General features: G+C 51.1%; 8 protein-coding genes across 8 annotated transcripts; 4 read left to right on the forward strand and 4 right to left on the reverse strand.

Annotated features, from left to right (window-relative positions):
• Nucleotides 1–78: 78 nt before the first annotated feature.
• M436DRAFT_78624 (uncharacterized protein) lies at nt 79–1,855 on the reverse strand (the record flags this gene model as incomplete). The annotated part of the gene is made up of 4 exons (XM_013575922.1): nt 79–880; nt 933–1,171; nt 1,218–1,338; nt 1,413–1,855. 4 exons carry the CDS (start codon nt 1,853–1,855, stop codon nt 79–81), a joined length of 1,605 nt encoding a protein of 534 aa, XP_013431376.1.
• A 1,078-nt stretch (nt 1,856–2,933) lies between these two features.
• M436DRAFT_39089 (MFS general substrate transporter) lies at nt 2,934–4,638 on the forward strand (the record flags this gene model as incomplete). Its single annotated transcript, XM_013575482.1, has 2 exons — nt 2,934–3,240; nt 3,299–4,638. The coding sequence occupies 2 exons, from the start codon at nt 2,934–2,936 to the stop codon at nt 4,636–4,638; spliced, it is 1,647 nt and encodes a 548-aa protein (XP_013430936.1).
• Nucleotides 4,639–6,166: 1,528 nt separating this feature from the next.
• Nucleotides 6,167–8,301, forward strand: M436DRAFT_39064 (uncharacterized protein; the record flags this gene model as incomplete). The annotated part of the gene is made up of 2 exons (XM_013575476.1): nt 6,167–7,024; nt 7,072–8,301. 2 exons carry the CDS (start codon nt 6,167–6,169, stop codon nt 8,299–8,301), a joined length of 2,088 nt encoding a protein of 695 aa, XP_013430930.1.
• A 912-nt stretch (nt 8,302–9,213) lies between these two features.
• On the reverse strand, nt 9,214–9,723 carry M436DRAFT_39217 (uncharacterized protein; the record flags this gene model as incomplete). The annotated part of the gene is made up of 2 exons (XM_013575506.1): nt 9,214–9,508; nt 9,566–9,723. 2 exons carry the CDS (start codon nt 9,721–9,723, stop codon nt 9,214–9,216), a joined length of 453 nt encoding a protein of 150 aa, XP_013430960.1.
• Nucleotides 9,724–10,024: 301 nt separating this feature from the next.
• Nucleotides 10,025–11,380, forward strand: M436DRAFT_78627 (inositol 5-phosphatase; the record flags this gene model as incomplete). Its single annotated transcript, XM_013575923.1, has 1 exon — nt 10,025–11,380. The coding sequence occupies one exon, from the start codon at nt 10,025–10,027 to the stop codon at nt 11,378–11,380; it is 1,356 nt and encodes a 451-aa protein (XP_013431377.1).
• A 204-nt stretch (nt 11,381–11,584) lies between these two features.
• Nucleotides 11,585–12,193, reverse strand: M436DRAFT_60695 (low molecular weight phosphotyrosine protein phosphatase; the record flags this gene model as incomplete). Its single annotated transcript, XM_013575599.1, has 2 exons — nt 11,585–12,069; nt 12,124–12,193. 2 exons carry the CDS (start codon nt 12,191–12,193, stop codon nt 11,585–11,587), a joined length of 555 nt encoding a protein of 184 aa, XP_013431053.1.
• A 1,383-nt stretch (nt 12,194–13,576) lies between these two features.
• M436DRAFT_69827 (major facilitator superfamily transporter) lies at nt 13,577–15,357 on the reverse strand (the record flags this gene model as incomplete). The annotated part of the gene is made up of 4 exons (XM_013575752.1): nt 13,577–14,256; nt 14,310–15,092; nt 15,144–15,169; nt 15,227–15,357. The coding sequence occupies 4 exons, from the start codon at nt 15,355–15,357 to the stop codon at nt 13,577–13,579; spliced, it is 1,620 nt and encodes a 539-aa protein (XP_013431206.1).
• Nucleotides 15,358–17,147: 1,790 nt separating this feature from the next.
• M436DRAFT_38260 (Pkinase-domain-containing protein) lies at nt 17,148–19,769 on the forward strand (the record flags this gene model as incomplete). Its single annotated transcript, XM_013575325.1, has 1 exon — nt 17,148–19,769. One exon carries the CDS (start codon nt 17,148–17,150, stop codon nt 19,767–19,769), a length of 2,622 nt encoding a protein of 873 aa, XP_013430779.1.
• Between the last annotated feature and the right edge of the window lie 553 nt (nt 19,770–20,322).

A 20,322-nucleotide genomic window follows, 5' to 3' on the forward strand; every position in this document is an offset into this window, starting at 1 on the left:
GCTAACCAGCTAGCAAAAGCCCCTCTTTATACGCCCTGTTTGTGCAAGAATATGCCAGTAATCGTTGGCCTCCTCCTTTCAAGCATGAGTATCCTCCATGTGTGTGTCTTCCTCAGAAGAACTGGCGTCTTCCTTGATCGCCTTTCTCTTATCTTGATCGGCATTCTCGACATCCGTGCCGTCATCTCCTTCCTTTGCAGCTCCTGCGGAAGCCTCATCCTTTGGATCAGCAACCTCTCTTCCATCGAGAATGGCCTCGAAGTTCTCCTCGCTTTGTTGAATGATATCCTCAACCTTATTTCTCAGGCTGCGCTCCCATTTGGGCATTGTGATGTCGTCAACGCGAACATTGCTCAAAACCTGGAGGTAGTCCCTACGCATGCCAACGAAGACCTGATCAGTTCTATTAGCCATGTGCTCCTCGAAATCCTTGGTCAGGTCCATGATCATGTTGCGAACGACCTGGGTAGCCCTCTGAAACATGGTGTCCTTCTGGGCCTCAACATGATTAGTCATGTGAATTTTCATCCTGTTGAACTGACCAGGGCCTGCCTCATTGCTGCAAATGTTGTATACAATGAGCATGGCATTGCAGACATTCGGAGTAAACTCGCGGTTGATCTCGCGCTGACGCTCGTTGATCAGGTCAAGCATCTTGCTGCCAAGATCGCTGAATACAGCTTCGTAATTGGTAAGCTGTTGTGCGAGCAGACTAAGACGAGGGTTGCCTCCGTGAGAGAACGAATGATCTTGAATGGCTTTGTGAAAAGCGCGCAGGTCGTTGGAGAAGACTTTGGCGCATGCCTTCAAAACATGCGGGAGGCGACGCTGAAAGGCCTTCTCCCAGCCGTTGGCCAGGTGTTTGTAGATTGGCTCGGTGCTGTCATATGTATTAGTACTGTCAATCTGCAGCGAAAGCATTCCCATCTTACAGCTGCGCGTTGAAGTCGGAGAGGCCGCCCTTTCCAGTGAAAACGCCCTGTCGACGGACGACCGCCTTGTACGTAGCCCAGTACAGACCGCCCAGGCTCCTGTGAGCGCCCCAGCCTTGGGAAGTTGGCAGAGCAGCATTGGCAGCAGCGTTGATGGCGGTGTCATAGTTCTCGAAGATGTTCTCGTTCATCGTTTCTCTGATTTCTGTCAGGGTATCGCTCACATCTTTCTCCAGAGCCTACTCACTGTTAGTTGCTGACCAGTATGTCGATTTTTCAGCGTACTTTTTCGAGATCCTTGAGTTTAAGGGTCAGGAGTCGCTGCTCAGCGTCTTTCTGCTGATCTGTCTTCTTTGCGCCAGAGCCGTCGTTGGAAGACCAAAGAGAGAGTGAGGTGCGCAGTTGGCTCAGCAAGGTAAGAAACCGACGGGATTTGATAGATCAGACATTCTCTTCGATGAAGCGTCCATCGTGCCGTACGTCCGGTTGTACATAGATTTGTTCGACATAACATCCGGGATGCCATTCAACGAGCTGTCCATTGTGTTGCCCGACGTGCCGTTCGGAATGCCGTTATGAGTTGAGCTGCTCCTCGTGCTGTCCGTCGGGCTGTGCATTGTGTTGCTGAACGTACCGTCCGGGATGCCGTTCAACATGCTGTCGGTCGTCGACCGGTCTCTCGTGTTGCTGGTCGTATCGTCTGGGTCAAGACTGCGCGCGTGAAAGACAATCACTTTGTCACGAAAGAAATCCAGCTCAGCGACTTTGGTAGTCTCGGAAGGAATGCCAGAACCCAGATGTAACAGGATGTTAGAAGGTGCTTCTTCCCTGGAAAGAAAGGCTTCTCTGATTTTGGCCACGGTGGTTCTTGCAGTGCATTTGATGAACATGAAAGATTCACGACTGGCATCTGTCAATGGCATAGGGATATCATGCTATAGCACAGCTACAAGTACAGCTGTTGGCTTGGTCGTGAGATGCTCGAGTAGTTCGGAAGCTACACTCAACGCCTGAGTGTGCAAACGTTCGGATTCGGCCATTTGAGGAAGTCTGAGAAAGGACAGTGGAATTATGACTATATGACATGCTCAAGGCAGCAGCCATGTGATTGACGAGCACTGTCTTGTTTGTTCGAATGTCAGTGACAAAAGTCGAACGGAACCGCCTTCAAATGCTTACGGCGGCAGTGGTGCGTCGGATGGTAACTTTTTTGGTGGCACGTCTGCCTCAGGAAGGCACGCGTCGACGCGATGTGGTCACGGTCATGTGATCGTAGTGTGCCAAGACTTGCTCACTTGCTGAACTCTGATCAGCAGCAGTGACCTTCTGAGATGAACGTGAGGCAAAGCATGAGGTTCTGAGAACCACGGTGAACAGGTCGAATTTGTGGCAGTTGCCACGAAATGGGTAGGCCTCAATGAGATCGAGATCAAAGAGATGACAAGCTTCAATGGCAGAGTCTTGGTTCACTTTCCTTCCATCCTTGTACAGCTAGATGGAATCTGAGCTGCGCAAATGCACGGTACCGTTGTGCCCCAAGTCTGAGAGCTGTCGCCTTGTAGGCCTCCTTCGTACCGCTCCACTGTTGAGACGATCATGTATCTCCTACCCAAACTCGACGTCCTCCAAAGGCTTCACCTGTCGCCCCGCATATGGCAGCTCGAAGCGGCTATCTTGGTTTCACATGCTTATCGGATGCAGATCCTCTGGAATCCTGTGGCAAGCATCAACATGTCTTTTGGTTGGTCCTCAACTGCTTTCCAGCTGTTGGCCGACCTTGAAGCCTGTTGTGCCTATCTCGGATGACCGCTTCTGGTGCGCGGCCAAGTTGCCCAATCCTCTGTATCTAATCGCCCTCGAACATATATTATGGTCCGGCACTACACACATTGTCTGCGTCTTTTCAGAGCAATGCAAAACTAGAATCGGTGTCGCTGTTACTACGTTCAACTCCTATAAAAGCTTTCGCTCAAACTCTACGCCCCCTCGCACTCTACAGACATGGCACATGATGTAACCACAGAGCAGCCCAGCATACCGGGTACTGTCCACCTGGTTGATCTTGATGGCACCATGCACACACAGCATGCTCAACATGGACAGAGAGATATTGTACTGGTTCCAACACCCTCGCAAGATCCTGATGATCCATTGAACTGGTCGCCTCGGAGAAAAGCACTGTCCACGGCCTGCATGGGTGTCTATACGTTGATGGTCGGCATTGCGAGTGCGGCGATCTACTCAATTCTGCAGCCTATTGCCGAGGAGACTGACCTGACGCTCAACGAATTGAACAATGGTACCGGATGTAAGCATCTGAACCGAAGATTGAATCTCATAGCGTGAGGCTGACAGATACTGTGCAGATATGTTTCTCTTCTTTGGATGGGGCTGCCTTTTCTGGCAACCTATCGCCTTGCAATACGGCAAGCGACCAGTATATCTGTTCAGCATACTTGCCACTATGGGCATTCAACTTTGGGCACCATATACCAAGAGCAACGGTCAGTGGATTGCCAACAAGATTCTCCAAGGCTTCTTTGGAGCTCCGATAGAGAGTCTTTGTGAGATCTCGGTCACAGACGTCTGGTTCCAACACGAACGTGGAAAGTACTTGGGCCTCTATGCACTTCTCCTAGCCGGCTCCAACTTTCTCGCCCCAGTATTTGCTGGTTTCATTGCGGATGGCCAAGGCTGGAAGTGGGTTCTGTACTGGTGCGCGATTTTCTGCGGAATTGGATTTCTCTTCCTTTTCTTCTTCATGGAGGAAACAAATTACTCTAGGCACTTGGTTACTGGAATAGCTCCTGATGTTGGTGTTCAGCCTGAACTACCTTCTACCACAACCAAGGCGGGTGAAAAAATCGTGCGCTCAAAGGACTGCGATTCAGAGACCGGACTGCATATACCCCTCGATCAATTCAAGCCCAAGACATATCTGGACAAGGTCAAGCTGTGGCAGAAGTCTGATATGCAGAAAGACAATCACATCGTCGGTATGACCACTCGACCGCTGATCTTCCTCTCCTTCCCTGTCATTCTCTATGCTGGATTCTCGTACGGCAGCAACCTGATCTGGTTCAACGTTCTCAATGGAACTGCTTCGTCAATTCTCGGGAGTCCTCCTTACAACTTCTCGGCTTCGATGGTTGGTCTATCATACATCTCACCTCTTATTGGCGTAGTCATTGGATCTTTCTATACTGGGGTAATCGGCGACAAGATTGTTCTTGCAATGGCACGTCGCAACGGAGGTATCCTGGAGAGCGAGCATAGACTTTGGCTGTTTTTACCGTCGTTGCTTCTCATTCCTGGTGGATTGATCTTGTGGGGAGTCGGTGCCGCACAACATGTCATGTGGTTTGGCTGTGTCTTTGCAATGGGTGTCATTGCTTTGACCAATACCATTGGCATCCAATTGAGCATATCGTACGCCGTCGACTCATATAAAGACCTTGGAGGCGAGGCAATCGTTACTGTCATCTTGGTCCGCAATACGATGAGTTTCGCTATCGGATACGGTATCACCCCATGGATCAATGGGATGGGTTTGCAGAACGCCTTCATCCTCGCTGCTTTTGCCGGCCTTGCCCAATGTTTGACCTTCTTTGCCATGGTCAAATTTGGTAAACAGCTCAGAGCGAAGAGTGCTGGCAAATACGCGAAGTACGTTCAGAAGATGGCAGAAAGCGGCCTCGTTCACTGAGAGATACGAAGAGTCTACTATATCAAACTTGTTCCGCGTCAGAAATAACATCATACATTGGACCCTTCCGAATGGTTACTCCTTCATATCATAAATTTCGACCTCGAAAACTTTACTGAATCATGGTACTAACCACTATAGTCGATTTCATTATTCTCTGATCTAACTCCATACAGATAGGTATAATCCTGAGAGCCTGCTCTCTGATGTGCCACCCTGCATTCCGCACCTATCACTACATATTTCATAGTCGAGCCTTCGTTTGTGATTGGGCAAGGTCTTCTCCAACATACACTATGGTCTACCTCCAAGGGAGCAAGTAGATCTTGTGTGCTCTCAATAGCTATCGTCTTGTCTCGTAACAGATTGTGCCTGTTCATACAAAGACATGGTTTGCCTGAATCGTTGAGCCATCTCCCGCATTTCCCGATCATGGTTATCTAGCATGACATCCATTTTGTTCATCTCAGTGCAGACCTGATCAATATCGACAGATACCCTTGCTTGAGTGCGGAGAGGGATATCACGAGGTCGTGATGGTCTGGCAACATCCTCCGAGTCCCATATCTGGACAAAATCATCTGCCTGATCTTGATGGCGCCTTTTACACAGACACAGTGCTGCAAGTTTTGGTATCTTGCGTTCGATATAGGCGGTGTCTACACCAGATCTGATGGCTTCGAGAATGCTGTTTGCTTCGCGTAGGTTTGCTTTCGAGATGGGGTTGTTGCAGTATGTGTCGTCGTTCGTGTATCCGATGCAGCCTGAAATCCCGAATCTGAGAAGCAGCTGGAGGGTTGCCGCTGTGTCGTCCATAGTAAGTTGATGATATGGAAGAATGGTTTTGTTAAGAGTCTGCTGGTTTGAGATAGAATGGTGAGTTGATTTGAGCCTAGACAGAGGCGAGGCTGCATTTTATCTTCTCCGATCTTTAGCAGCTTACACTTAGTCTGAGATCCACGATGTTCCAAATTCTTTGAGATCTCGAACGTCTCATGGGAACGATGTGTCTCTGACTCGGATTTCTGTTTTGCTCCTTTGTACGCCCACCAAGACATCTCACTGGAAGCAGAGCAAATCTCAAAGTCATGTCTGAGAAGCCATAGATGGTCTGAGATCTTATACATTCCAACCTGAGGAAACTTCCAACAGGCAGGACTATAGACTGACGATAGGCAACAGTAGGAACATGCCGTGTCGAAATTCAGAGGTTCTCCATGTCATCCAAGAAGAGGTTGGTAAGAAGGTGTACTGTGTGGCCATGAAACAGTGCTTCATGCAAGCATTATCTTCACTACAACTATCACATGCCAATCTCATATTTCCAAGTACCAACCACTCTCACTCTTTGAGCGTCCCGCTGGCTCGGATTCAGACCCAATATACGGAGATGCGAGAAGATACAAAGAAAGTCAGACGAGTTGCGCGGTGTCGCGAAATAGCAGAGACAAAGCAGCGATTGCTTAGTCAGCCAATCGATGGCCGTGAAATATCAACCAGGCTCAGTCTTGGCTTCGGAGCTACCATCATGGAAGGTCAAACCACATCGAGTCCAACCACTGGATCTATTCAGAAGAAGAGAACTACACGAGCCTGTAATATTTGCCGTGCGCGGAAGGTCAAGTGCGATGGCAATGTACCATGCAGCAGATGCTTGGACAATCACGTTGACTGCATCTATCCGGGTGGGGTCAGGTCGCGTTCAGACATCAGACCGATAGCTCCCAGGCCTATAAAAAGACAACACTTGTCAAGTGTCCAGACGATTCAAGAACCAGAATTGAATAATCGCGCTTATGACGACCCGGTGACTCACAAGAAACAGCAGGAGCTAAGAGCTGGAATCGGTGCCTTTGACAGCAACACCGACGCCTATCAATTCTATGGACCAAGTTCTCATTTCTCTTTCGTGCAGCGCCTATACCAGCGTATTCGGCGTCAAAGTAATGCTCCGCTCAACGAGTCGCGTCAAGTACCAGAAGGTCTGAGAAATTGGGGCATCGAACGTCAGATATTTACCCATGGCGATGAGAGCTCATCGCACCAGGCCACAATTCCAGATGGCAGCTTTCTGCCAAAGGAGCTAGGTGACGCCTTTATTTCGTCTTATTTCACGATTATGCACCCCCAAGGCCCCATACTTATTGAGTGCGATGTCCGGCATACATGGGAGGTCCTCTGGAGTGGACCTGGTCTCGCGCCTGACCGTAGCACGAAGTTCGCCAAGGAGAAATCAATTCTATACATGGTCCTAGCCATTGGCGCCAGGTTGACTGACTCCCCTGCTTCGAACGCCTGGGCTCAACACTTTTACGAGCGTGCCGGTGTACCCACGGACTGTTTCGAAGAGACCTCTCTACTTGGGACTCACCTTGTACTACTAAGGGTAAGTTTGACCAGATACATCATCTGGCACGTCTCATTTGTTCATAGGCACAATACGGAATGCAAATTGGAAGGCCAAATATGGTTTATCTCTATCTTGGACACGCTTCGCGATCCGCCATGGCTCTAGGCCTCCATCGTGCCCAAGTAGTCGCAGGGGACAATCCGTTCTTGAATCGGCTTAGACTAACGTTCTGGACGATATTCTATATGGAACGAATGATGTCCATGTTCACCGGCAGGCCTTCTTGCTTTCTCGACCATTCGATTGACGCTCCTTATCCTGACGACCTTCCTCGTTCAGAAGACGGATCGCAAAACATCGAATACGCATATATCAGGGCGATGGCTGCTCTCGGCAAGATTAGCGAAAGGATCATGAGGGCACAGTACTCTCCCACCAGAGAGACAAGAGTCGCCGACCTGACAGAACTCAACCGTATCAACAATGAATGCACGCAAGCTTTGCGTGATCTCTTGGACACTCTACCTTCGTACCTGCACTTCTTCGACGACAAAGCACCGGTTGGTGTCCCATGGCAAGAAGTGCAAAGGAGCCATTTGGGCACCACCTACCGGGTCGTGTGCATCTTGATGATGCGACCAGCTCTAGTCTACACCACGTTCTTCGATTCAAGACAGCAAGCCCAGGAGAGTATAGGCGATCGCATTGACATCCAACGAGACATTGACGTCACTGTGTCATCCGCCAGAGACCTCATCTCTCTGGTCTACGACAGTTTTTTCGACCGCTGCCCTACCATGAGGAGAGATGGAAACATGGTCTACTTCATCGTCTCTGCATGTCTAGTCCTCCTCTTCGACGTCCTGGACACCGAAACAACACCCGCGCACGCCAAAGACGTGTTCCAAGCAGTGGAGAAAGGCTTGAAATGTCTAGACAATATCAATCACATTGGTTCGACAACAGGCCGAGCCATAAGTCTGGACGTGATGAAGATCGCAAAGGATGCTCTCAAGTCAACTGAGCCGACCTCTGACCTGGGTACGAACTTGATGGAGTCGTTCACTTGGCTCAACAACGAGATGTTTGATCAGAGCCCGTATGACTCTGCGAGTTCGTGGCTCTACAATTCTCTCGGTATGCCTTCGTTTGATTACAGCGCTGTTGGTATGACGGATCTGTTTGGGCCTAGTGGTATGGACCTTATCACGCCCATGGATTCAAATCAGATAGTGCTTGATGTGTTGGGTTCGGGACTGCAGGTCGCGGATGGCAGTTATGTTCCGTCACAGCCGGTATCTCGAGAGCTGTAGTTGGTGCCAGTGCGTATATGGTTGTGTTTAAAACGTAGTAACTACTAGTCAACAAATTGCCCACAGCCTTGGATTGTCGAGAAGTTCACCCACCGCGTCGCTCATGACAAATCGACTCATTCCAACGAGCAGAAGACCAGATATAATCCCCAGCTCTGCTTTATGATTAGATATGCTGCAGTAGAGGCCGAGGGGGAGATGTTTGCAGGTCTTGGGTTGGTGACAGGGTCGTACGGTCAGACATGGAGTTTTTGAATTTTTCTTTTCGATTCATCATTCTTTGCCCGGACTAGCAGACACAACTGCTCGTCTGACACGTAAAACAGCCCAAAGACAACAACGGCTTTGTTATCATAAGAGCAGATGAGACCAGGAGATGAGAAGAGAGATTGGGAGAAAGTACAATGATATTGAGCGACCGGGAACAAGACTCAGACGAGACGCGACGCATTGAAGAAAAAAATCGTTAGTGCAAAGGGACTGATACAGGGACATTCGAAAGGTCGTTCGAGGATGGGCGTCAAGTTACTTTCTATCAGCATTGCCATGACTTTTCGTGAGTCGGCGCGGCTGATGGAGCGACTGGACATGAGCTCTACGCTCTCACACTTCACGACATGACAAAATCACAGGACAGCACTTCACGATAGGCAGGCGTGAAGGGTTGAGCCTTTCCACGCCTTTGTCCATGCCTAGAGATGGCCTCTTCCCAAATGGGACGAGTTGATCTCGCGAATTTGCAACGAGGCAAATGGTTTGTTCGGTGGAGAAATTGCATTCAACTAATACGCTGAAGAGCACTCCCACCCAGCTACCACGCTGACAAAAAAATCCCTGATGCCGGATGCCACCTTTCATAACTTTTCTTCTTGTCGAGGGTTCCTCCTTCTTCAGTCAACACAAGCGACGAGCTTATGCGACGAGCTGGACGACACCACCGGCCTCCTTGATCTTGCGCTCAGCCTCGGCAGAGACGTAGCGGGCGCGGACGATGATGGGGATCTTGGGGAGACGGCCCTTGCCGAGGACCTTGGAGTAGCCGAGGGGCAGGAGGTCGAGGACGGGGGCGGAGTCGGCGTCACCCTTGCCGGCAAGGTACTTCTCGCGCTGCTCGGCGGGAACGAGGGACCAGAGCTTCTCGAGGTTGATGACGGGAGCCCAGAACTGGTTCTGGAGCTTGTGGAAGTAGCGCATACCGACCTTACCGCTGCGGAGGGTGTTAGCGATGTGGCGCAAGAGGATTGAGTGAGTGAAGAAAACTTACAAGTAACCGGGATGGTACTTGTCCATGTTGGTTCTGTGGTGGTGCTGACCACCGGCGAGACCACGACCACCGGGATGCTTGCGGTGCTTACCGACACGACCGTGACCGGCAGAGACGTGACCGCGGTGCTTGCGGGTGTTGGAAAGGCGGGTAGGCATCTTGACTTGTTGTTGCCGTAATGTCGCGGATGAGGAAAGAAAGAAGGAAGCAGCAACGATTTGCGCAAAGTCGCCAGCGTCGAATTTCGATCGTGGTCCGAGCGACGCGGGTGCCTTGGCGTCGGCTCTCCTTGGCGGCTGCTTTCTCGCTTAGAGCTTCGTCTTTCCACGTGACGCGGGACTCGACAGAAGCAGGCTCGCCTTGGCAATGATATCATGCTACTGCCAATCACATGCGCGCGCTGCGATGCACACATACTCGTCCCTTTCCTCACTTTCTTGTGATAGCAAGTTACTAACCATGGGCAATCTCAACACTCTGTTCCTCACCTTCAACTGCGGCCGCGAGCTGGTCAACGCCGATTATTTCGCCGCCAGTATCATCAAGGGCCTCTCTCACGCTCAGCTCCCTCCGGATGTGATAGTCCTCTCGCTGCAGGAGATTGCTCCTCTAGGCCAGTCTTTCCTCGGAGGCTCTTTCTTGTCGCCATACTTCGAGCGCTTTTCACAGACCATCGAGAAACTCAACCAATCTTGGAAACATGACGAGCGATACGAGACAGTACTCTGCAGTAATGTCGGCATGACAGCTCTCATGCTGTTCGCAAAACCTCAAGTCGCGCGCAACATTCGTGGTGTCCAGACAGCTGGAACAGGAGTCGGAGCATGGGAGATGGGCAACAAAGGTGCCGTCGGTGTGCGACTGGCGTATGCGATTGACGACGGCAGCGAGATGGACCTTACCTTTGTTGCAGCCCATCTGGCTCCCCACGAACCAGCCTGGCAGCGTAGAAACCTGGACTGGCGTTCCATCAACGAGAACCTGGTCTTCACAAAGGTTACAGACGCTGAGAAGACACGATCACGCGCGACCAACAACCAAGACGTCCAAGACGAAACAGAACCCCTGCTTTCGTCAGCTACCGACGACCAGCACACCTCGCAAGAGCAAGAAAATGGCTTGATGAAGTCGAACTCATACATATTCTTTGGCGGTGACCTCAACTACCGCACGTCGGACATCAAACCACATCCCGACAACCACCACGCATTCCCACGCTGCAACGACTCGCCCGAGGATGCCACCCACTACTTGCATATCATGCCGAACGACCAGCTGCAACGCGAGAAAGCTGCCGGTAACACGCTGCACCACCTTCATGAGGCGCGCATAGACTTCGCACCAACATACAAATTTTCCAAGAAAGCACAGGAGCAAGCCGCACAGATGGTTGAAGATGTGCAAAAGCAGATAAAATCGGGCAAAGACGCAGTCACGGTACCCGACGAGACAGAATGGCACTGGGCAGAACATCGCCATCCCAGTTGGTGCGATCGCGTACTGTACCTCGCACTGCCTGGTCACGACCCCACTGTCCATGCCTATAACTCGCTATCGTTACAACCTTCGTCAGATCACAAGCCCGTCGTCTTGTATGTTTCAATACCCACTCACCCAGTGGGGTCGACAAATGACATCAAAGCACCATACCCTATCAAGGCGGGATGGAGGCAAAGGCGTCAAGCTGCAAGACGCAGAGAGTTGGCTGTCGGAGTTGTGACTTATCTCGTCATGACATGGGAGGGCAGAGTCTTGTTGGTTGGAGCAGTTTTGGCTATAATTGGCGCATGGGCTGCCCTGAGCTCTCTTCTATGAGAGGAACGATTATGGACCTTTGGCAGAACTTATGCAGTACGAATGATGAGAAAGATACCCCTGGAACCTATCACCAATCCTGAAACTCGTTGATGCTTGAGCAGCTTTGAACTCACGGGTATCATTGTGTGCAGAATCTCTACTCTCTATAGCCATCTATTCCATGAGAGACCCTCCCTTTCCATTTCCATTATACATGCTCGCTCACTTCTTCTCCGACCCACGCTCCTCCAACATCTTGACAAAGCCGTTCGAGAACCTCTCGACCTGCTCATACGCGATATCAAACCCTCTCGCGCCGCCATAATAAGGATCATCCACCTCCTCCTTACCCTTCCCACCCCAAACACCAAACAACATAACCTCTGCGGCCTCCTCCTCTGTCAACTCCCCCTTCTTGATCATCCTCTTTCTCGCATTCAGCAAGTGCTCCTCATTATCCCTATCCATTGCAAACACGTAGTCAAACTCTTTCAAGTCAGAGTTTCGGAATGTGCGGGCTTGGTGTGTGTAGAAGGATGAGGTGATTTTGTGGGCGTTCAAGACGGAGATTGTGCGTGGGTCGGGTTGTTCTCCTGCGTGGTAGGCTCCTGTGCCGCAGGAGTCGATTGAAGAGATCATGGGGTGGGCGTTTGGGCGTGTGTGGTTTGTGATGTGGCGGAATACTCCTTCGGCCATTGGTGAGCGGCCTGTGAGACGGTTGTATTAGTATAGAGGTGGAGAAGATGGGATGGCATTCGTACAGATGTTGCCGAGGCACACGAAGAGGACCGAGACAGGCTTCTGCGCGTCTGAGTCTTTTGAGGTCGTCATGATTGTGTGGTATAGAGGAGGAAAACGATGTCTGTTACAAAAGTTGTTGGAGATGCGTTCATCGATCCGCATGTGAAAGTTGGGCTTCGGCCCGATCGGGAAGTGACGACAGGGTCCATCTTCGTTCTCTCTTCGTCCACCCTCATGCTCTCCCTCTCAACACTCTCTCATCATATTCTAAATCACAATCGTTGAGAGTTACAGAGATCCATCAATCAGGATACAGTACGAGAGCCCACCCCAGACAACCATGATGCCTGGATCCCACTTTGTCTCCCCCGAGCAGGCAGGCTTATAGACAGGTAGGCACGAGTGCTATTGTCGAAGGACAACCAGATCCAAGTCCAATTTGGATGGCTCATACCAAAGTCTCGACGAAATGGCTCTTCAAAGATACAACGATAGTTCGAAAAGAACTTGCTCTATTACTGTTGCCCGCGTGTGAGATGGTATAGGTCAGCCAAGACAGCACATATATAAGAATCATGAAGGCATCTTTACGCATCGTCACGCTCTCTTTCCATCGTCAAATCTACTCGAAGAGAAATCATGTCTGAGCAACTGCTGCCCGCAAATTCACGCTCACGCTCACGTCCAAGAACAGCCTGGGGAACAAGAACTCTCCAACCACATGCGAAGCTACTTGCTCCAGCCATCTCCCCGACCAATCTTCAACTTCCTAGAAACCATACCTTTCCCACGCGAGATCTGTCTCGCTTGTCTGCAAAAAATCCAACCCGTAACCGAATTACAACTGGAGCATTTCCTTGAACCAAACATGCAGCCAGACGACTGGAGAATAACCTTCCCACACCTGGATCCAGTAGATATATTTGATCGATTCGGAGCTGCTCAGGTCGATCGCACTTCCAAATTAACCTGGAAGCAGTTTCGCGAGTCGCATGTCGCGGATGTCTTTATGCAACATATCGATACTGTCGTCTTTGCTGCGAGACGGGCGTTGCCATCGTACATGCAGTTGATGGTAAAGTTTGATCCTCAGGGCGATCCTCTTCACACATGGATCGGTTACATGTTTTTCAAAAGGCGCCGTATGAGCGGTTGAATCTCGAGTATATCAAGCTGGAACTCGAAAGGATTACGCTGCGGTGGAAAGAAGTGTGGAAGCCTGCTGCCCATGAGTTTTGAAGTCGTACAGAAGATGGCAGAAGACCTGGGCGGAATGCACAGAGAAATGGCTTGGTAGAGATCCGCTGCAAACTGTAGATATAGATAGAAGATGGGATAACATACCACTGGACTCGCCATAGTGTCTGAATCAAGATTCTCAACAAAGTCATTATTTCGCAAAATCTATCGTGTCCAAATCAGGGTATGATATTCTGTCTTTTGTACTGTACATGTGTATCCCAAGTCTTCGCTCTATCTGTGTATCTTCAGTCTGTCGAGACTGAATCCTTGCTGTGCTCTGAGCTCTCTCAACTCTCTCTTCGCGGCTCCATCAATCATGATATCCTTGTTCTCGACAGCATCCTCCATGGCCTGTGCCCCCTCCGTTCTAGTCCATCTGAGCAGCAACACCATTACACCGCTAGCCACGATACTAGCACACACCATACCGACCATGACCAAGTTGCTCTTTCTGTACTTGTGAGGACCCTTGGCGTCTTCAGGCCAACCAGAATACAGTGCATAAGTGGTCAAAATAGAACCGAGGTTACCAAGACCAGAGACAAGAGCTGAAGCTGCAGCGATACCGACTTCGCCGTGACGAGGCTGGAAGATGGAAGTGCTCATTGCCATGATAGTCGGTACAGTGGGACCAAGACCAAAACCGATGATCAGAAGACCTCCGTATCTGGACCAGCTGTCATTGGCGCCGGCGAATGTGGTGGTGAGGAGGCCGGCTAGGATGACACAACAGGATAGACTGAAGATGAGGAAGCGGTGGGTGTGGAAGCGGTCGCTGAGAGGAGTGATGAGGAGGATGGCGATCAGGTCCATGATCCAGATGGGCGCGAAGAGGAGGGACAGGTTGATACTGCTGAGGCTAGGGTTGATGGCGTGGATAATGACGGTACCATAACTCTGGACACCAATACCTGTTGAGCTTTATTAGCAAGAGCCATGTTGATTGCCAGAGACAGATGCTTACCAACGCCGACAACGCCAAAGTACATGATGACCAACGGCCAGAGGCGCCAGTCGATGAGCACACGGCCCAAGTCTTTCCATCCCCATGAGGGGCGATGGTAGACTCTTGTTAGTTCTTCGTAGTGGATACGAGCGTCCTCCCCTGTCAGAACAGGTGGGCTTCGTGGCAAAAGACGTCTCCAGCCAACGGGTTGTTCAATCTTCTCACCAGGAGGATGAGGGCGATCGGGCAGCCACCAGAGTAAGACAATGCCGAGGATGACTGCCAACAAGCCGTAGATCAGGAACATCCATTGGAAACCCACAAGACCCCCAAGCCCGTCCATCTTTTGGAAGCCAGCACTGACGAGACCAACAACAGCTGCCGATAATTGTGCTGCAGTGTAGTAATGTCCAATACGTCTCGCGCAGCGCGAGGGCGGGTAGTATAAACTGAGGTAGTAGGTCATGCCAGGCCACATGCCAGCGATGACAATACCCAACAGCAGTCGCAACAGATAAAGACTCCAAGCTGCCTTCATAGCTGTCATGCAAGTGCCGATGATGCCAACACTTAGCACGATTCTGCTCATCCACACGTGCGGACTCAGTTTGGACATTATGAGGTTCGAAGGACAATCGAAGACGACGTAGCAGACGTAGAAGAGTGCCAGACCGGTGGAAACTTGCTTGGGTGTCAGATTGAGCACGTCGGAAAGGTCATGACCTTGTGCCGAGTTCATCGTTTGTGCCAGGCCAACATTAGAGCGGATGGCCGAGCAGAGGAAATAGAGTAACCAAAATGCTGTATCCATGTTAGTCAACTCGATCTATCAGGTAAGTATGAGACTCATACGTGGAATAATTCTGCGATCGATTTTTCTATTGTTTTGTCAGTCACAGTCATTGCGATCGGTGTCGAGTGCAATATTGACATACTTGTAGACACGCTCAATACGAGCTAGATCAGCGCCCTCTGATCCCATCTCCTGGTCATCCACGACAGGCGCCTCTTTAGACCTGTAGCCAGCCAATTCCATGGCAGCAGCTTGTTCCCGCGAACCAGCCATGCGTATGAGCAGGACGTGATATTATACCTCTCGAGAAAAAATTGATATGAGACGGAACGAGTTACCAGAAGGGGATGCAGCAGATTGATAAGATAAACCTTTTCTCAGCTTCTCAGCGCGGCACGCTCCACTTATGGGCACCTTGTGAATATGGACAATTGACCGACAGATGAGTCACCCACGAGCAGGAGAGACTCGTTACATCAATCAAGCTTTGTCCGAAGCGAACTCGGCGTATTGTGGTTGGGGAGGAAGTTCTGCGGTGATTTTCCCCATGGCAGAAGCCACATTTTCGAAGCCGTTCCCTGCATGTTGAACGCGGGATCGGGAAATTTTGTCTCTAGCCGGCGCCGTAGCGTCGTTCTTGACTTGCCGTAGGCGCCGTCCTTGGAGCTGTGCTTGTCCAATGGCTTGTGGCAGCTCCCAGACTTGTTCACACCTTGTCGGCCATGGACTTTGTTTTCACGGTGCCCTGCGCAAATCGAAACGTGCAAGATGTCGCAGATCCTCGGGTGAGCAAGCGCCAACACGGGACATGGAAAATGTCAAGAACGTCATGAGCACGTGTGGTCGCTTCTGAACATTGAAGTCGACTCTCGGATGGTATAGCAAGAGCAACACTCGGTACACATCAACGTGAGCAAGTAGAGATATGTACTAGAAATCATCCATACCGCATGGCCGGGTATGTTCTTAGCAATGTTCAAGTCTACGAAGTCAATAGCTCCATAGGTAAGAAACGTCGCTCTAAAAGAGCAGAACATGTAGATATGTTACACGAGAGGAAGTGCCGAGCGGAAGTGTAGATGCTAGGTGCCTTCATAAGAAACTCCTCGCACGACTCTAGCACCACACGGCAGGTGAACAAAGGTGTTGAACGCAGTCAGTGACTTGAAGCCGAGAAGGCTACTATGAGCAGCGAACAACAGAGATGTGCATTGTGGTGCAGGAGCGGAAGCATACACTAGTTCTCAGCTTTGTTGGTTGACAAGAGCGAGAGAATGCTATGCAGAGCGGGTGCATTGCATATGCAATGTCGGTTGAGGGCGGCAGCGGGATGGTACTGAAGCTTGTTCTCAGGACTTGTTCTCAGAGCTCAATAGCCTGGCGAGTTTTGGAGCGAGCTGTAGAGTCCATGTGCTGGCACACAATGAGATATTCCATAGCCAGAAATTGCTGGAAGATAGTGGAAGTTGGGGAGAATGGTCAAATGAGGGGCTTCGCGGGGCAGCTTTGGCCGGAGATCAGTCGAGAGGAAGAGCAGCCGCGAGCTGAGAGGGTACACAGCGTGCTACGGACAGGCAAGATCTGCAGCAGACCGAACAGAGACCTCTTTACTCTAGCCAACGAAGCAGAGAAGAGAGATGAACGAATCAAGGGAGCAGGTGGGCAGTCTCGTGAGTCTCGTGATGACATCGGTATAGGGTCTGTGCGGCGTCTGGGGCAGCGAGGGACAGCGAACGACAAAGTCCCCGCCTGGCACCTGCTGTCCCGACACAAAACACTCCCGCCCGTCGCCAGCTGCCTCTCTCACCTCAAACACGGCCTTGTTGTTTGTTCGACTCTCGGTGCGACGTCGACGCCCACACCCACCCGCAGCGGCCAGCAGCAGCCTCCCGTCGACACCACAACCCACCTCCCGCTACCACGACGCATCCGCCAGCGAGCAACGAGTGTGTCCTCAACCACTTGACTCGCCTTGGACTCTCACCGCAGACCCCTCGCTCCCTCCGCTTCTCGCACTCGTCTCTCATCGTTGGCCTTGAAGCCAACGCGTCGCTCCGCCCACCATGGCTCAAGCCTTTGACGACGACGACCTCTCACTTTCCATGACCCGTCGCCCAACCAATGCCTCGCAAAACGACGACTCAAATCCACCCACAGCCCATGCCGCTATCTCAAAATCTCAACCTGCCCCCCCTGTCGCCAACAAGAGACGATTGGGTCAATATGACATTGTCAGGACGTTAGGCGAGGGCTCCTTCGGCAAAGTCAAGCTGGCCGTTCACAAGGTCAGCGGTCAGAAAGTCGCCCTCAAAATCATCCCCCGCCAGAAGCTCGTCACTCGCGACATGGCTGGCCGTATAGAACGCGAGATTCAGTACCTGCAGCTGCTGCGCCATCCCCACATCATCAAGCTTTACACCGTCATAACCACCCCGAAGGAGATCATCATGGTCCTCGAGTACGCCGGCGGTGAACTGTTCCAGTACATCCTGGACCATGGACGCATGGCCGAAGACAAGGCCCGCAAGTTTTTCCAGCAAATCGTCTGCGCCGTCGAATACTGTCATCGTCACAAGATTGTCCACCGTGATCTCAAGCCTGAGAATCTGCTCCTCGACGATGCACTCAATGTCAAGATTGCCGATTTTGGTCTGAGCAACATCATGACCGATGGAAACTTCCTCAAGACCAGTTGTGGTAGTCCGAATTATGCTGCCCCGGAAGTTGTCGGAGGCAAGCTGTATGCCGGTCCTGAGGTAGATGTCTGGAGTTGTGGTGTAATTCTCTATGTTTTGCTCTGCGCCCGCCTTCCCTTTGACGATGAATACATCCCGACGCTTTTTAAGAAAATCCAGTCCGGCACCTATCATACGCCAAGCTACATCTCATCGGGCGCCGCTCGTCTGATCAAACGAATGCTGCAAGTCAGCCCCGTCACTCGTATCACCATCGATGAGATCAAGCTCGATCCCTGGTTTCTCAAGGACCTGCCCGATTATCTTACACCACCTGTCGAGGAATTCATGGATCAGGCCATCGACCCCAACAGATCAATCGACCCGGCGAAGTTGGCCCCTACGAAACCTGCAGTGGTGCAGCAGAAGTTGCACGAGAGCGTCGTCGGTAAACTGGGCAAAGCTATGGGTTACGCAAAGGATGATGTGACAGAGGCCCTCGCCAAGGATGAGCCCAGCGCCATCAAGGACGCCTATCTCATTGTCCGCGAAAACACCATCATGAAAGCCAACCCCTCGCTCGCACACAACCCAGAACTACAGCCGTGGCTCGCCCAGTCACCGCCAACCTTCCAAACTACTGTCACTTCTCCACCAAACGCTCGTAACCCCGCACCCGGAACATCCAATCCAGCATCAAATGTCGAACATCCCCGCCATGGTTCTACCAGTTCCGCTCACGAAGCTCGGACCCCAGCGACAACAATCGGTATATTACCTTCGTCACTCCCCTCTTTCCACCAAGCATACATGCAGGGTACTACTCCCAGAGCTGCTATTCCGGAAGGCGAACTCGATCCTTATGCCCCTAACAGTGTGCCTGGAGGTGAGGGTAAGGAACTGACAACTGAACAACGCGCTGCTGTTCTCAGAAGATTGAGGCCTCATGTCAAGGGTAATCAGATTGGAGGTCGAGACAAGCCTGAGATGATGACGCCTCTACCCAACAAGGATGCGAAAAAGATCAAACCAACCAAGTGGCAGTTCGGTATTCGCAGTCGCAACAGTCCTTCGGAAGCAATGTTGGCAATCTTCAAGGCGCTGAAAGCAATGAACGCTGTGTGGGAAGCTCCTGTAATGCGACGTCCAGGTCATGGTGAAGGCAGTCCTCCACGGAATCGTAGGCGTCATGCCAGGGACGGAAGCCAGAGTCCTGAATATTCCGACTCGGATCCCGAGGCCGGCACTGATCCTGAGTATTCTACCCACGAAGAGCGCGCTAGACGTCGTTCTCGCGGCGATCATGCGTCAGACATGTCAGATGACGACTTTGGAGAAGAATTGTCTCGCAGCCAAGGTCGCAAATCAAATGTCCGCGAACCTCTTGGACCCGAGAACGACTGGGGCTACAAGATCCCTGAGGACCCGTGGATCATCAACGCAAGGTTCCGCAAGGACGGCATGTTCCCACCTGGTGTAGCACATCCCTCTTCAACACATTCAAGCCGCGTAGACCTTCACGAAGGCATCCGCCGCCGCAGTTCAACAATGGGCAGCAGCACCAGTCTAGCAGCCTCACCCGCAGGTTTCAACTCACCCGTCCAACCCAGCAGTGTTCACGGCAGCGCCCACGCATCTACCGACAACATTGCCGCTACAGGACCTGGCAGCTTTGGCCAAGATAGCCTGCGTCGCCGCCATCCAGCACCCAACGAGAGCGCATGGGTATATGTGACCATTCAGCTGTACTGCATCGAGCAAGATAGCTTCATGGTTGACTTCAAGTGTGCTGGCTACGAACGTCTGGTGCGTCGCTTGAGACGTGAAATCAAGACGCACGCGGATGGTGAAGCGTCGGATGTGTGGCGCGAAGAAGATCATGACGACGAAGATATGGATGAGGGATACATGGGCTGTGGACGCATACCGGAGGAAAAGGACATTTCCAGTCCGTTCCCCTTTATGGATGTGGCCAGCAGTCTTATTGTACAATTGGCTCAGGGCGCATAATGTATCTGTGCTCTCACAAGCCAGAAGTCCTTGTATCTTTCTTTCTCCCTTCTTCTGTTATATCTCAAAGCTTGTCGGTTGCAGTATAACTGACACAGGATGTTCTTTCCGTTCTTTTGGTTTCTCCGGCGATTTTTTTTACCACATGAAGGACAAAGCGTTTTCGTCCAACAGCATCATCATCATCATCATTCAGATTTCGAAGACAGATTTCTTCGGGATGTCATTTGTCTGTCGCTAGATAGAATTATTTTTTTGGCAAAAAAAGAAAAAGAAAAAAGAACAATGTTTGAATCTCAAGTCTCTACCTGTATTGTATTGTTCTTGATGATATTCGTCTTTGTGCACTTGATCACCCCTAGACAGTCTACTTGGCATCTGAACTCCCTCCACGCGACCCCTTGACTTTCCCGTAACAACCTACTCTTTCTCCCAACCTTTATGACCTCTAAACATTCACCAACCCATCAACAAGCCAAAAAAAAAAAAACTAGACGCGGTCGTCAGCACACTCGATCCCAGTAACCTACGTTCCCTGCCAATCTCGCTCGTT

This window comes from Aureobasidium namibiae (assembly GCF_000721765.1).
Source record: "Aureobasidium namibiae CBS 147.97 unplaced genomic scaffold scaffold_2, whole genome shotgun sequence".
In the NCBI taxonomy this organism is placed as follows: domain Eukaryota; kingdom Fungi; phylum Ascomycota; class Dothideomycetes; order Dothideales; family Saccotheciaceae; genus Aureobasidium; species Aureobasidium namibiae.